The 15,131-nt window shown below is 40.7% G+C and overlaps 1 protein-coding gene across 3 annotated transcripts; it reads right to left on the minus strand.

Moving 5' to 3' along the window:
* Nucleotides 1–1,478: 1,478 nt before the first annotated feature.
* Nucleotides 1,479–14,984, minus strand: LOC113037473 (uncharacterized). Of its 3 annotated transcripts, XM_026194593.2 has the most exons (18): nucleotides 14,803–14,984; nucleotides 13,467–13,672; nucleotides 13,043–13,184; nucleotides 11,161–12,045; nucleotides 9,981–10,457; nucleotides 8,548–9,888; nucleotides 8,343–8,432; nucleotides 8,044–8,199; nucleotides 6,956–7,072; nucleotides 6,602–6,724; nucleotides 6,445–6,501; nucleotides 5,805–6,353; nucleotides 5,195–5,443; nucleotides 4,264–4,957; nucleotides 3,970–4,100; nucleotides 3,840–3,893; nucleotides 3,560–3,736; nucleotides 1,479–2,646 (listed from the first exon to the last, which is right to left on the minus strand). In XM_026194593.2, the coding sequence occupies exons 2-17, from the start codon at nucleotides 13,637–13,639 to the stop codon at nucleotides 3,608–3,610; spliced, it is 5,367 nt and encodes a 1,788-aa protein (XP_026050378.2). In that variant the 5' UTR covers nucleotides 13,640–13,672; nucleotides 14,803–14,984; the 3' UTR covers nucleotides 1,479–2,646; nucleotides 3,560–3,607. The 3 variants fall into 3 exon arrangements, with proteins under 3 accessions (XP_026050378.2, XP_080163739.1, XP_026050389.2); XM_080307613.1 differs by lacking the exon at nucleotides 3,560–3,736; XM_026194604.2 differs by lacking the exons at nucleotides 3,560–3,736; nucleotides 3,840–3,893.
* Nucleotides 14,985–15,131: the final 147 nt, after the last annotated feature.

Here is a 15,131-nt window from a genome sequence, read left to right on the forward strand (position 1 = left end):
CCCCCAAAACCATCCACACCCTCCCAAGTTTGATAAGCAGTTAAAAATAATTAGGTTTCATACGAAACATCAATATCTAAAACATTTAGGTCTGTAACTAACATTCCTACTTCTTATAGAAAACTGAAAATTGCCTCAACAAGGTTATCACATTTCAAGAAATTCCTAAAATGTGCTTTCCATTCATCTTCCTAACTGCTTATTTAATTCAGGGTGGGTGGAAGGACTCTCTGGACAGGTCAACATTCAATTACAGGGCTAACTGCGAGAAACAGACAACCATTCACACCTACAGCCAATTCAAAAGCACCAGTTAATCTAAAAAGCACGTCTTTGGGAGGAAGCTGGAGTACATGGAGAAGAACATTCAACAATGTCTAGAAATGCCTTCTTCAGTGAATGATATCGAGTTATTCAAAGGTTTTATTAGTGCAGGAATAGCTTGCAGTATTATGGAAAAGTATTTCAGTGTTGTACTAATTTAGACTGGCACGGAGCAGACTGTGTTGTCCATGCTTGCTGTATTGTTAGGTTAAAGACTATAACTTAAAGACTGTAAGTTAAATATGCTCTTTGGTTTCTAGTATTACACTGGATGAGGATGATATAAAATGCAGTTGGCTTAATCAACAATGAAAGCCAGCTGATCATAGTCTGCCCCAAAAAACTCTACTGGGCCTCAAATTATGTGATTTACCTCAAAGTAAGGATAGACCCATTTCCCAAACCCCTTACAACAGGGAAATTAAAAATGAGCGTGTGAAATTAATAAAAAGAAGTATGACCTAAAATGTGAAATAAATATAAAAACACAAGTTTTAAACTTACCCTAGGTAGAAATGTTTTTTAAGTCACTGCTCCATTCACTCAGTGCAAACAAAGACACAGTCCCCCCACCTCCCTTCACCTAGCACTATTTCTGCTGAGCATGAGCGATGACATTCTCAGAGGAGCTTCCAAATCTGCCGACTACAGCAGGTGAATATTTGGCACCTTGCTGCCCCTAAATGCTTCTTCGCTTTTTGGTGTTGTGCCTGGATTGTAATGAACAAGGAAAGCGGTGAGATGTGTCAGGCAACTTCAGCCTTTCTCTGTGTGCACATCAGCATCATCCACTCCATTAAACCTCTGGTGAAAGGTGTCAGATTTATACACACAATCACAGAGTAAGAGCACCTTAGCCAACACAATGATGGTTTCAGTGCCTGCCATCTAGTGTTGACTGCGTGGAAAGATTACTGCACACCCGATCAGTGAAGCTTGCTGTTCTGGAATAATCACATAGCTCCAAAATATCTCTTGTATTAATCCAGTAGGTTTTTTAATGGCTTATTTAATTTAACTGCCAGCCACTAAGGGAGCGTTAAAGACTTCAATTTACCACAGAGAAACTGGAAATTGCTTAATTCAGAGATGTGTCATACCTTTTGAATTCTAAAACCAAAACTGCACATGCACAGACAGACAGAGAGTAAAGATAGACTGCATATAAACATTTATTCTCTGCACAGCTGTAAGGAATCAATGGGAAAACAATATTATCAATTACTGATAGAAAAATACCTTTGCTGCACCATGATCACTCTGCACCCGTACATACAGTTAATAGTAAAAAGAACATAGCGTGTTATAATTTAAAAAAAATAAAATAATGCAAGCGTGCAAACATGACATCTATTAGGTATGAAAGTGTCACTCATACAAAAAGACATACAGTGTGTGGTATATTGGCATATTTTTTTATAATCTCTACAAAAAAATATCAGTGATAATCTCTTCTTTAAAATTTCTTCTTCTAGATTTCAATACTGATTGTGTGCAAATTTTTCAAACTTAAACAACATCTGCCGTCTGTGATTAAAGAAGTCCTGTAGACCTATGAGGAGAAGGAAACAGAGAAGTCTTTGGAGTGAAACATCTTTTCAAATATTTGGCTTCGTGTGTAAAAATCAAGTACTGTGAACTTTGTGTACAAGGTTGTGTCAGCACATTTTACAGTGTGTGTTGCTGTCAAAAAGGCTTTTCAAATACTTCACGTCCCTTTAGGCAGCTGCTCAGGTCCACAGTCCACAGAGACAGTAATATGACAAGCAGTGTGACACATTATCTCCCTGTGTTTAACACAGTGTAAAAGTGCAGCAGAAGCAGACATCCCTTTGTCATTTTTATGTCTTGTTTGACCAGTGTTAGTACATGTTGGTGTCACAGGCAGCGTTTTACAGTATGATTCAGCTTGGCTTCATAAACATTTGCACTTAGCAGTTTTTCATGAGAAAACTGGCAATCGTGTGGACCGGCAAGCACAACGTCTCGCTCGTTTAAGAAGTCCAGCAGATGAGACTGTAAAACAGAAAGGTCCTCCAATGAGGATCGACCTGCTTTTACATGCACATTAACTCTGAGAGCCGAGGCAAGGATCTTACACAGTATTTTGTATGACATCTTTAGTTCATCATTTCGAGGTTTAGTGGCCGACCACAGGTCACCGCATGATCATAGGCTGGCAATAACCGTGTGAGAGGAGTTTTTTCTGATTGGTTGACCTGAGCCTGACGTGGAGCGGTTATCCAGCAGTGTGACTGTGTCTCAGTCGAGGCGGAGGTGAGGGCGCTCCCTCAGAGGCCTGCAGATATAGATGTTTCTGTGCTGAAGGACAGACACACACACACACACAGGACACGCAGGACAGAAAGAAATTAGATTATCACAGTACAGTCTTTTTAGTGGTATATTGCGGCAACACGCAGGACACAGGAGAAAATACTTTTAATTGAATTTTGTTGTTCTTCAAATGTGAACGCTGTAACACGATAAAATGAAAATATGTATATACTGCTCAAAAAAAAATTAAAGGAACACTTTTTTATTAGAGTGTATCATCAAGTCAAATTAAACTTCTAGTCAGTTAAGTAGCAGTGGGGCTGTTAATCAGTTTCAGCTGGTGCACTAGAGGCACAACAATGAGGCAGCATCCAAAACAGGAATGGTTTTATAGGTTGAGGTCACTGACGTTTTTCCCTCATCTTTTCTGACTGTTTTTGAGTATTGCATTAAGCTGTGGTCAGTGATGGTCTGGGGAGCCATATCTGGGGAGGGACGCACACACATCTAAAGGCTAAGCAACAGCATCCTGACTGCGATTCCATATCAGGATGAAATCTTTGGACCTATTGTCATATCCTACGCTTGTGCAGTCAGTCCTGGGTTCCCCTGGTGCACAATCATGTCTCATGTGGTGGAAGTATATGAGCAGCTCCTAGAGGATGAAGGAACTGATACCACTGACTTTCCCATGCTCACCTGACCAGCATCCAGTAGAACACCAGACGTGGTCCAGATCATTAGGATCTAGTGTGTTTTCAAAGTGATTTGCTTTCATTTTTTTTTTAGCAGTGTACATAATTATGTTACAAATGCAGCTATAGTGCATAAAACAATCACTAATGGCACAAACTCACTGGGAATCTGCAGTATTTCTACAGAGATTCAAAAAAATATAATAATATACATATTAATATTCAAACCTGGTGAAAACTGGTATAATAATCTTTGGACCAACCTGCTGATCTGAGCATCTCTGTGGCTTCACTGTGGCTTCACTGTGGCTTCACTGTGGCTCAGTTCTAACTGAGGTCCGAAACACGGTGTGTACACTATCTGAACTAAGTCCATTAGATCCCAGTGTCTGCACACTGATGTGGACAGGGACACTCAGGTCGATATTTTCAAGAATACACTGCACAGACAGAAACAAGACTTACTTTGTGTGCCCTGCTTTCATTCATACTTTGATTTACTTATTTATCATGACAGGATGGATTTTGTACAGCTGTGGATACCTTGGTGCATGCTGAGCTCATGACAGATTTGTGAAAGTCCCCATCAACATACACCTGAGAGATAACAAGACATAATGAGTACAAGAAAAACACATACAAACGAAGATAATCCTATGTATTGTTTACCTACCCTGTAGCCATACACAAACGTGCCATTACTGCATCCCAGCTCATCGAGTGGTGGTCTCTCCCAGCCAATCATAAGGTTGCTCTGACCCACTGTTTTGATGACTTCAATGGAACGAACCTCGGCTGGAGCTTCTGGAGGGGATTGGACACAGAAAAGTCAAGTACAGTTATGTTCTCTGCTGCTTTTATTATTCCCTAGTTATTACTAAACCACACCAAAACAAACACAGATAGCAGGACTTAATATATCCAGAATTTACTATTAGTTTACTAAACCAAGTGGTATGAACAGTACCTGGCTTTGGTCTTTTTCCTAAACGAGCGGTGAATGTTGTGGCAAACTTGTTCGATCTCTCAGGAGAGCAGTGAGACAGCTGACTGGACTGAGAAACTTCAGGGATAGCACCATCCATTTTAGAAGTCATGTTGAAAGTTGTAACTTCAGGGGCAGTTGATATTTGAGAGGCAGTTGGATCTGAGGAAGTGGCTTTTGGATTAGTAACAGCAGAGTCAAAAGTAGCAACCCTCTGTAGAGAAGCTTTATGCGCGGCATAGGATACATCAGGGATTGCAGTGATTTTCTTTGTAATTTTTGAGGATAATGTTTCATTAGTGCCATTACTTAAAATGGATTTGACATTATTTGCAGCCGGGGTGAAAAAAGTAAAGTTAGAAGAGCTAGAAAGAGCAGATGTGTCCCCTTTAAGGTGATGGTTAGTAAAGATGCTGGGACTGAAGGTTGCATTAACTGATCTAGATGCAACTGCTTCAAAAAGTGTTGGTGACTTGTTAGGGGCAACTGGTTTAGTTGTTACTACTGGAGTGTGTGGAGCTTGGCTCATAGCTGTGGTGACTGTGAGAGAGTTGATCTGCGCGTTATTGAAACTCAAGCTCAGCGTCTTAGTCTGAGAGGCTTTGTTCAGGTCTGCAGGAGCTGACAGTGATGGACTCCTCCTGGGGTCCTGTCCCCTTCCTCTGCTCTTTGGAGCCTTGGGATGGAGACAGATATTAGAATTCATTAGATATATAAGATCTGATTGGATTTGACCTACCTTACTTTACGTGGAAATAACTTCTAAGTCAGTGAAACTTCAAAGGACAAATTGTAGATTAGAGTGGCTTTTATTTCATATCAGAAAAAAGCAAAAATCTATATCAACCTTTCCGTATAATTCAGCACTAACCTATATTTTTGTTACTCTATGTTAGAAAACTCCTAAGTGTACCTCAAAGCTGGTCCTCAGGGTCTTCTGTAGCTGTTCGTGGAGGTTAAGGATCTTCTCAGGACTACTCAACCTCCTCTTTGGACTGGCAAAGGAGACAGAGGAGGGAATGGTAGGACTCAACAAGTATCCAGTCACACTGGTGGCACAGAGGGAGGACTTCTCTTTCTTTATCTCCGGATGATGAAACACTAATTTCTCTGGTTGACTGGCTGCTTGGGGCGGTCCACCGGCAGAAGGAGACAGCTGTGCCTGGATCGAGAATAGACTGTCTTAGACTTTCACTGAGTCTACAATTTCTAATGTAAAGTACAGTCTTTGTTTGATAATTTAAGCACTGGCACACTGAGGTCATGTTAGCGTTCCCTAACAAAGAATATTTCAGAGAGTTTTTGCTCTATAAAAATTATCTTTCACTGTAAAAACATAAGACAGACACACTTTTCTGTAAAGCAGTGAAGTGAGAATAAATGCAGGCCTGGCAGAAAACATACAATAAATAACATAACACAGAAATCTGGAACTGAGGCTATGTTATTTTTTTATAAAAAATATTACAAATTAAGGTTTTAAAATAAGCTTTTATTAATTATATTTATTTGCATTGCCTCACCGGCACTGTATCAGTGATTTCTCGCTCATTTGGTGGAAGAGCAGGTGACGCTGACGCCTGGACGGTGGCTTGCTCTTGCACTGGTGAGGATGGCACAGATGAGCTGGCGTCTTTCTTTAGCGATCCTGTGAGTACAGGTGTGAATTCACTACCGCAGTCTTGATGATTTCCTGAAGATTCGGTGGAAACTATGGAAATTTCTTTCCCTCTGCCCTCTACTCCAGCTTCAGGTGTGACTCCAGTTTGTTGATGCTTTTTTACAGAGGTGGATACAACCGGGCAGGTCCGATCAGTTATGAATTTACTGGTGCAGCTTTTATATTTTGAACTAAATTCAGGAGTAAACCCACTAGCGTAATCCCAGGTCTTTGTGTTATTTTCCAATGTGAATGCTGCAGTGTACTCCTGCAGAGCGGCATCGCTGAGCAGATGCTCGACCTGCTGTGTGAGGTAGGGGTTCATACAGCCTTGTCTCTGCAAGATCTTCATCATCTGATCTAATAAGCTGTTCCTCTCCTGACACTTCACCACTAGGCAAGACAGCTTGGCCTGTTATTGGACAAAATACCTGACAGTCAGAACGAACCACTAAAATCTGTTGAGCAGAACCTGAACATAAATCTAGTCTTTATTTCCTCACCTTTAAAGGTGGTATATCCAAGTCTGTCTGGCTTTTCCTTTTCAGCAGCGCATCATACTACAAATAAGTACAATTTTAAACATGACAATTGTTCATTAAGTATAAAGAGAGAACAGTTTATTACTTAAACTTAGATGCAAAACTACAGCTGACCCACCTTAGCTCTGATGTCATTGTAACGTGCCCTGAGTGAGACAAGAACAGTATTAACGTCATCCCTGCTGCCTTGTCCTCTTTTCAGAGCTATATACTCCGAGTTCAGCTCCTCTAGAGCAACAGTCTGTGGGGTTTTACACACACACATCACATCAACACACACACAGACGACTTATGAGTAAAACTGTCTCCAGCCAAGAATTAGAATGTGTCAGTGTATTACAGTCTAGTACAACATATCAGCATCATGATAATGATTTAAGTTTAACGCTAATTTGTTCAACACATACGGCCACTTAGAAGTATTTTATGATGTATAAGAATCCAAATAACAAAGGCATTTTGGCATTCTTACCTTGGCTTTGAGCTGAGCTGTGAGGATGTTATATCGCTCCTCTGTTTGAGCCTTGAGTGACAGCATGTCAGTCTTCTCCCGGAGCAGGCCTGTCAGTTTGTTCTGCAGCTCCTTCACCTGCAGAGACAGCTGCTCTTTAGGTCTAACGCTTAAACTTTGTGTACAAAATTAGCTGAAAGGCCTCAGAGACAAAAAACACACTGAATGATTAAAATTCTTGATGGATTTTCATGTAGTACAGCCACGTCTAAATTATTCAACACCTGCAGTACCTGAACTCTGCTTTTTAATCATTTCACCAATTGGTGGTGAAACCCAATTAAGCTTCTGGGAACTCTAATACAACTATATTTGATTCAACTGTGAAGCAAATATAATTGTTGCATGTGTGGGTTTAAGATGAGTAACAAAGAGGAGGGACAGAGTTCGAGGCAAAGACACACACTTGGAAAAAGGTGCAAAAGAAAGAACAGCTTTTCTTTGAAGGGATGTTTGAAAACAGCAGGTGAGAAAAACGACTATTTCTGTGAAGGACTTAGAAGAAGGGCTAGAAGGAGGCGAGAATAAAAGTATCATCAAAGACTATAAATGAGTAGACTTGAAAGGCAAAGGTGTAAACTTTGGAAACTTCAGCACACTCCAATCTAAACCAAAAAGAACATAAAAGTCGACTCGAATGTGCAAGACAAAATGTAAATAGGACTTTAAAGCTCTGGGGGGTTTTCTTTATGGTGTGATTAAACTCTATTTCTTAAAAATTAAGTCCAGTGTGCCTGTTTTAAGAAGTATAAAGTAAGCCGCTCCTGTTGTGGAGATGCTTCGTGGCTGCAGGAACTGGTAAACTTCACTGTTACTGGTATTTTGTTTTTCTATTGAAGCGCGTAAAATTAAAGCCCTGTGATCAATACGTTTTCCAACAATCCAGTCAACCAATCTTGAAATGTCCTTGGAGACTCAACCAGTTATGTTCGAAAATCAAATCTTCTTACACTAATTATATAAGTTTTGCACTTTTTTAACATGTAGAACATGTTGCAGATTTAGGGGCTGGTATCATTTTGACTGTATCTGTAAATCTAGTTGAATACCTGGGTTGTGAGGTTGTAATTTTCCTTCTTGATTTCTTCCATCTGATTTTCAACATCTGTGAGCTTCATCGCGTTTTCAGCTGCTTGGCTCGCCTTTCTCTCCACCTCCTCCCTCCTCGTTTCTGAATGACGCAGTTCACCCTGAAGCCTCTTGATCTGAAGATATATACAAAATGAGGAAAGTGTGGTTTTGAAACATATATTATGGCTCTCTAAGAAAATAATATGATGACAAGAAGGATGAAAAAATCTGCATAATACAATTTTTCTAAACTAATAACAAACTCGCTTAAACCCACCTCTGCACGGCTCTTGTCCATTTCCTCCTGTGACTTCTTTAGCTCTGCTCCCAAAGTTTCAATATCTCTCATCAGATCATTTTCTTCCTGCTATAAATCAAAAAATTTGATGCCTCAAAAATCATGCCATGATACTGAAAGGATATTCTGTAAACTGACACAACAGGCCCTGACATCATGCACAAATGCACTCCATTCTCAATACCTGTATTAAGTTTCCACCATGGTTATTAGTCTGGCATCTTTGTGTAGCATAATCTGCAGTCTCAGCAGGAATCTCACTCTTCTTCGTCAAACCAGCGCTGCTTGAGTTCAACATCTGCTGCTTTTGATTCCTCTCCTCTGTTTGTTTTTGGATGCTGAGACCTTGTAGGCTGTCTCTTTCCTCCCTAAGGTCTTGAATTACCTGCATTATCTGCTCTTCTGCTTGTTTCAAACAACGGACTGAATATTCAGTTCTTCTTTTTTCTTCCTCCAAGCTGCTTACTGACTTCATCAACCTGTCGTGTTCTTCCTTTAAACTGTGAGATATTTGCTCCTGGTCTCTCTTTTCCTTCAGACACTTAAGAGAATCGGTTAGTTTGTCTCTCTCTTGTTTCAGATACAGCACTGTCTGGCTTAACTGGTCTCTTTCTGTCTGTAAACTCTGCAGTGACTTCATTATTTCCTCTCGCTCTTCTTTTCCACTTGAGAGAAATTCTAATATTGCCCCTTTATCTCTTTCAAGTGCAGATAAAGACTTGGTTAGCTGCTCTTTCTCCTCTTTTTGGCCGTTTATGGACCTTTTAAAGTGTTCTCTTTCATCTCTCAGCCCACAGACTGCCCTGCTCAGCTGCTCTTTCTCTTGTTTAAGGTCAGCCAGAGCTTTAGAGATGTGGTCTTTTTCCTCCTTCAGTCCCCATACTGTCCGAGTTAATTGCTGTTTCTCTTCTGTCTGTACTTGGACTGACAGAGCTACTTCTCTTTGCTGCTCTCTGAGTGAATTTATGGATTTAGTCAATTCTTCTTGGTCTGTTTTGAGGTTCTGGACTGAATTGGTCAGCTGGGCTGCTTCATCTTTTTGTGAATCAAGATGAAGATGATTTTTTTGTGAGCTGCTTTTTAGTAAATCACAGAGATTATTATGCTGACTACCAGATACTGATCCTGTTTTCGTAGAGTCAGTTTCTTGATTGAACATCAAATGTGAAGCTTCTTCTCCTTGGACTAACTTCTGCTGCAGATCCATGATGGTGTTCAGATCATCCTCAGTCTTCTTGGTGAGTTCTGAGATCAAACACCCCTGTTCCCGGTTCTCCTGCTCCAGCCTGACCTGATCCTCTTCTAGCTGGGAGATACGCTCCATCAGTTGGGTTTGCTGCTTTGTGATGTCATCCTCTTTGCGCTCAATGTGAGCCAAAAGCTCCTGGATCCTCTCTGCCAATGCCCCGTTTTCCTGATTCAGGCTTTGGATAAGATCATCCTGGGCAAGAGCAAGAATGTTGCCATCTTGGGTAGGAGATGACCTGGGTTGATCATTCCCACCATAAGTAGAGGGTGTGTTAATCTGTACAGAGATACAGAGTTTGATCAGTGATATACTGGATGTCTTTGGTGGAAAATAAAAATGATAAGACTACTAAACCACGTGTAAAATACCTTTTCTGCTGAAGACCTCTGCTCAGTCTCTGCCTCTAGTTCCTCTGCTTGCTTCCTGAGTTGTAACTTCAGCTGAGCATTTTCCTCAGCTATCTCCTTTAGCTGACTCTGTGTGTGCTGCAGAGCAACCTTCAGGTTGTCACGTTGCTCCTGAAGAGCTTTAAGATCTCTATCTAGCCCCAAGCTCCTGTAAGCTTCCCTCAGGGCATCAGATTCCTCACTGGGGCTCTCTTCTACGTTTAAGTTCCCTTCAGAGCACCAGCTTCCAAGTTTAAACTCATCTATTGATTCTGTAGTCAAGGAAAGTGACTTGAAGTTGGCACTGGATTCAGACCCGTAGTGAAACAGGTTTACAGGATGACTTTTAGTTGGCATTTTTGATTTAACTGCTGAGGAATAATGCTCTGTGCTGCTCTGTGTGCTCTCTGCTGTCACCTGGTGGTGAACAAGTGGAACCTCTGATGAATAAGGCTGCACCTGCACAAAAATCACAATTTTAAAATATTTGACAAAGTCGATAGAATAACAACAATTCTTATAACAAAGAATTGTAAAGTTCCTATGCTTCCTTCAACTATGGGAAATACTGATAATTTTCACACTGCAAAACATTTTAATTAATTAACAATTAACACTGGTAGCCTAAGTTCACAAATAGGTGATAATAAGTGAATACATTAAAAACAGCTGTTTGTCTCCAAACCGGCATCAGTAAGTCGTATATGTTCTGATATTTAGATATCAGTAGTGTCCTGAACTCCTGATGTCCCAGAAGTAAATACTCGGGAGGACTCTCTTATTGTACTTTGTACTTAAAACTTTAAAGGAACTTGAAATATGGAACTTCTCCTGCTGTAATCAAGCTTTATTTTCAGAGAGCACAGTCAGACTACCTAATTAAGTTATTATTATAGTAGTATATTATAGATAGATAGATAGATAGATAGATAGATAGATAGATAGATAGATAGATAGATAGATAGATAGATAGATAGATAGATAGATAGATACATAGATAAAACATTCATATAATATTAATAATATTAAATATTAATATTAATAGTACCCCGCCTCCCGCCCTATGACAGCTGGGATAGGCTCCAGCGTCCCCCGCGACCCTGAAAAGGAGAAGCGGAAGCAAATGGATGGATGGATGGAATATTAATTGGATCCTACAAACCTCTCCTGAGCAAGCCACTGATGGCTGTCCCGTGGCAGTGGAATATGAGAAAATGTTGGCAGTCCCAGAATTAACAGCCAGACTGGAGTTGGGTGTGCTGGTCTCAGGACCCAGGCATGCGGATGATTGGCTTGGTATGTGGTTAGCCGAATCCCTGAGGACCTGCTGCAGTCTTAGGTTCTCCTCTCTCAGGTGTTCAAGCTCCTCCAATAGCGAGTTCTCAGATAGTTTCAGCTGATGGATCTCTGACTTCATCTCATCCACGCTGCAGCTGAGGAAGTGGTTGCTCTCCTGGGCCTCCTGGAGCTGCTCCATTAGTCTCTTCCTCTCAGTCATCCTCTCCTCCTCTCTCTCCAGCAGTACTCTGAGATCCTCCTGCAGGCTGACAATGAATCCTTGTAACCTTGCCTCATTTGAGGACTGTTTTGTGTCACTGTTTCTTCCTCCTCCTATGCTGTTCTCTGCTTTTCCCTCATCGCCCTTTCGCCTTTCTTCTCTCTCAGTTCCAACACTTGGCTGCCATTTCTTTCGCCTCTCTTCCTTGGTCTCCTCTTCTCCTTCGCCCTCTCCCCTCATGGAAGATAGTCTGTCTTGTTCTTCCAAGCACTGCACAGTACCACCAGTGATTCGGACTGCTCTGATAGTTGTCATACCAGTGGCGGCACTCACAGTCATGTCAAGTAGCTGCTTTTCTAAAGTGTAGATGCGATTCTGCAGGCTCTGCTCTCTCTCCCAGGCCAGGCTGAGCTTGTGTTGGAGTTGGGTTTTAAAGTTTTCAAAATACTGGGCTTGTCGACTCATCTCTCCCTCTTTGGCCTTCAGTTGCCTCTGACAACGCTGCAGTCGCTCCCTCCACACTCGCTCCTCTCGCTCCTTCTCCTGAGTCTGAGAGAGACAGAGAACAGAATCTTGCTTGATAACATGTTCTACAAGCCTAGTTTGTGTGCTAGTATTTGTAGTAGTAACAGTCTTAGCTGTATATGATATCTATAAGACATATATCATCAGCTGTATTTGTTTTACTGTACAGTGGCAAACAAACTACTTTAAATAAGTTTCCATCATTCAAACTTCTTAAAGATACCTAAAAGATATGTAATCTCAACAAAGATGATAAAAAAACTCTATGCTCACTATCACACTAGCATGTTGTTGTTGTTGCTTTTTTAATTTAACCTTTATTTGACCAGGAAAAGAATAGAAATCTCGTTTACAAGAATGTCCTGGCCACAAAAGAGAGCAGTACAATCATACACTTCATACACCAGACAGGCAATAGAAATAAAACACAGACGCAACCAAAAATGATAAACTTCAGTGTCAATAAAAATGAATACCTTAGTGATAGTAACCGTCTAATAGGAGCTGCAAATTTGAATGCTCTTTTTCCAAATTCAGTGCAAATGTTTGGTATAGACAAAATGAATGAATCTTGGGACCTAAGACAATAACCTCTACACTTTTTTGACTCTTTTGAATGTGTAGGTAAAAAAAAACCCCGTATATAACAGTGGCTGAGTCATGTAGTATGTATCTGTTTTGGCCAAATAAATGCATAAAAATGGCCTGTAAGTGAATTTATGTGACTACTCAAGGTATGTATAAAGTATATAAAGTGTGCTACTTGCAAAATATATTATAACAGTAAAAGTGTTAAACTATTAACAATCCAGCCTTTAAAACTTTGCATTTAATGGGAATTCATTATTTTTATAGGTAAAATCTGATATTATTTTGTCCATCCCAGTAAACTGCACAAGCCTCTCATTCATATCTGAAGTACATATTACTCCCATCTTCTAAAACTTGCATATTCAAAGCTGTAAATGTATTTTATATTTTCTACATCAGTGACCCACTGAATCTCTCAGACAGCACTCACCATGGTCCTGACCTCCTCCCTGAGCATGTGGAGTCTCTGGTCCAGCCTCTGGGAGTGATGCATGTTGGGGAACTGAGAGGCAGACGCTAGCTGATATAGCTCCAGCAGGAGGCTCCTCTCTGACGTCTCCAACTCTCTGATCCTTATCAAATAGCAAAACAAGATCGCATTACATCATCTTAACACCGTATAATATCATATAAATGAGCTTTTAAACGTTAAACTGTCTCTGATTAAAAAAAAATTGATTCAGTTTTATCTCCTAACATGGCAGTAGATGCAGTGAGTAGTTTTCAGAGGTGCACTCTCAAGCTTGCATGCAGTGCAGTCAGGTGTGTGTGATACGTGATATTATGTTGGCCAAAAGTGAGCGTACAGTAGCAGATGTGTGTGTCACTGGATCCCCTCTCACCCAGTCTCTCACCTGTTCCTCAGGTAGCTCTCAGGCTGGATGGCTGAAACCGCTCTCTGCTCCAAGTCCTCCACTCGATCACACAGCACACGCAGGTCCACATCAGCTCCTACAGAGTCCTTTACCATGGCAACTGAAGTGCATCCGGTACCTGCTGAGTCTGACGAGGTCATGTGATCCTCCATTGGGTCAGCTTATTCCCACTAAGTTAATTTCACCTGCAGTACAAGAACTGCCGGTGTCAAACTCAATTCTTAAAAAAACTAAAACTCATACACGTTTTCATACATTCATTTTGGCAGCTTGTATGTTTCCAGTTAACAACTCTGTCACATTTGTACAGACTATAACTAAGACAAACACAGACACACACAATAAAGATACATGCACTTAAAATACAGTCATGTATTATTCACACTGTCAACAGCCTGGAAGCAAGTTGTTGGACACACAATAATCTATCAGGTTACGCCTCCTTCTAATCATCCACTCCCATCCTGCACCTCCTACTGTACCACACTGGACAAACATACAAAAGTTTTATGTCATACAATCACTTCAGTTCAACAGTTTGTGTCTGCACTGATGATTGCTCCTGGACTTGGTGTGCGTTGAGTAATATCGTTGATTGAATATTGTTTGAAGATATATACAAAAAAAACGTGAACCTAAACATTTCGAGGGACGGTCCACTCCAAAAATTAAACAAGCACCAATTTTTCTCTTTTGTTTGTAGTGTTTTTTATTTACCTATTGTTTTGCTCTGAGTTATCCTGGCTTGGAAGTATCAGCTATGGAGATTCGTGGCACCTCTTAAATATGATGGAAACAGAGGTTTTGTGGTAAAAAAGTACATTTGCTAAATATCTCTTTTGCAGAAATCATGATTGCAATGCTAAAAAGACATCCACAAACCAGATTCATATTGAAAGACTGTTTCCTTAATACCAAAAAGGAGGTGCAGAAAGATGCATGCAACTACCAGTGACACGAGGTGTCTGCTTATAGCACCGTGACAGGATGTAAGCATTAACGGTGTCCCACTCAGCTGAACCGTTATGGTAGCTATTTGCATGCCACTTCCACCTGGCAGTGTATTAGTTTAGCTGAAAAAAGAGTTCCTACTTGAAACTATTCACGAAAAGGTTTTTGAGATTTCTGGCAATCAAGTGTGGCAAATGTGTAACAGTGCAATTACATAAATCAGTGGTAGTGGTATTAGAAATTCAATCATTTACAGATTTCTTGTAATCTAAAAATAGACAAAGTCACAAAACCTTAATCGAAGCCATCCTTGGTGACAAATTTGCAAAGGAGTATTTCTGAAAGGTGAAGTGAAACAACAAACCTGTTTTTGCGTTTTCACCGTTCGTTCCTTTTCAGTGCGTCAAGAAACCTCCAAATAGTTCAGCTCCTGCTCAGCGAACTTAGACGCACTGCTGTTTCCTTAGAAACGGCACAGACGTTGGACTTTGCCAAAATCCTCCATATCCAGTTGGCGCTCAGCTTGTTCACCCTGTCAGTCAGCCTTGTGCTTTCATTCTTCTTCTCCTCTCTCCATTTGTCCCCTTCCATTGTCCTGCTTGGCATTCCTTCAGCTGAGGCTGTGGCTCTTCTTGCGTTTGTAAATCGTCTGATTCAGATTTTTCCCTCGTTAAATCAAAGTGTTTGCTTTAC

Source organism: Astatotilapia calliptera, chromosome 2 (assembly GCF_964374335.1).
Source record: "Astatotilapia calliptera chromosome 2, fAstCal68.1, whole genome shotgun sequence".
Lineage (NCBI taxonomy): Eukaryota > Metazoa > Chordata > Actinopteri > Cichliformes > Cichlidae > Astatotilapia > Astatotilapia calliptera.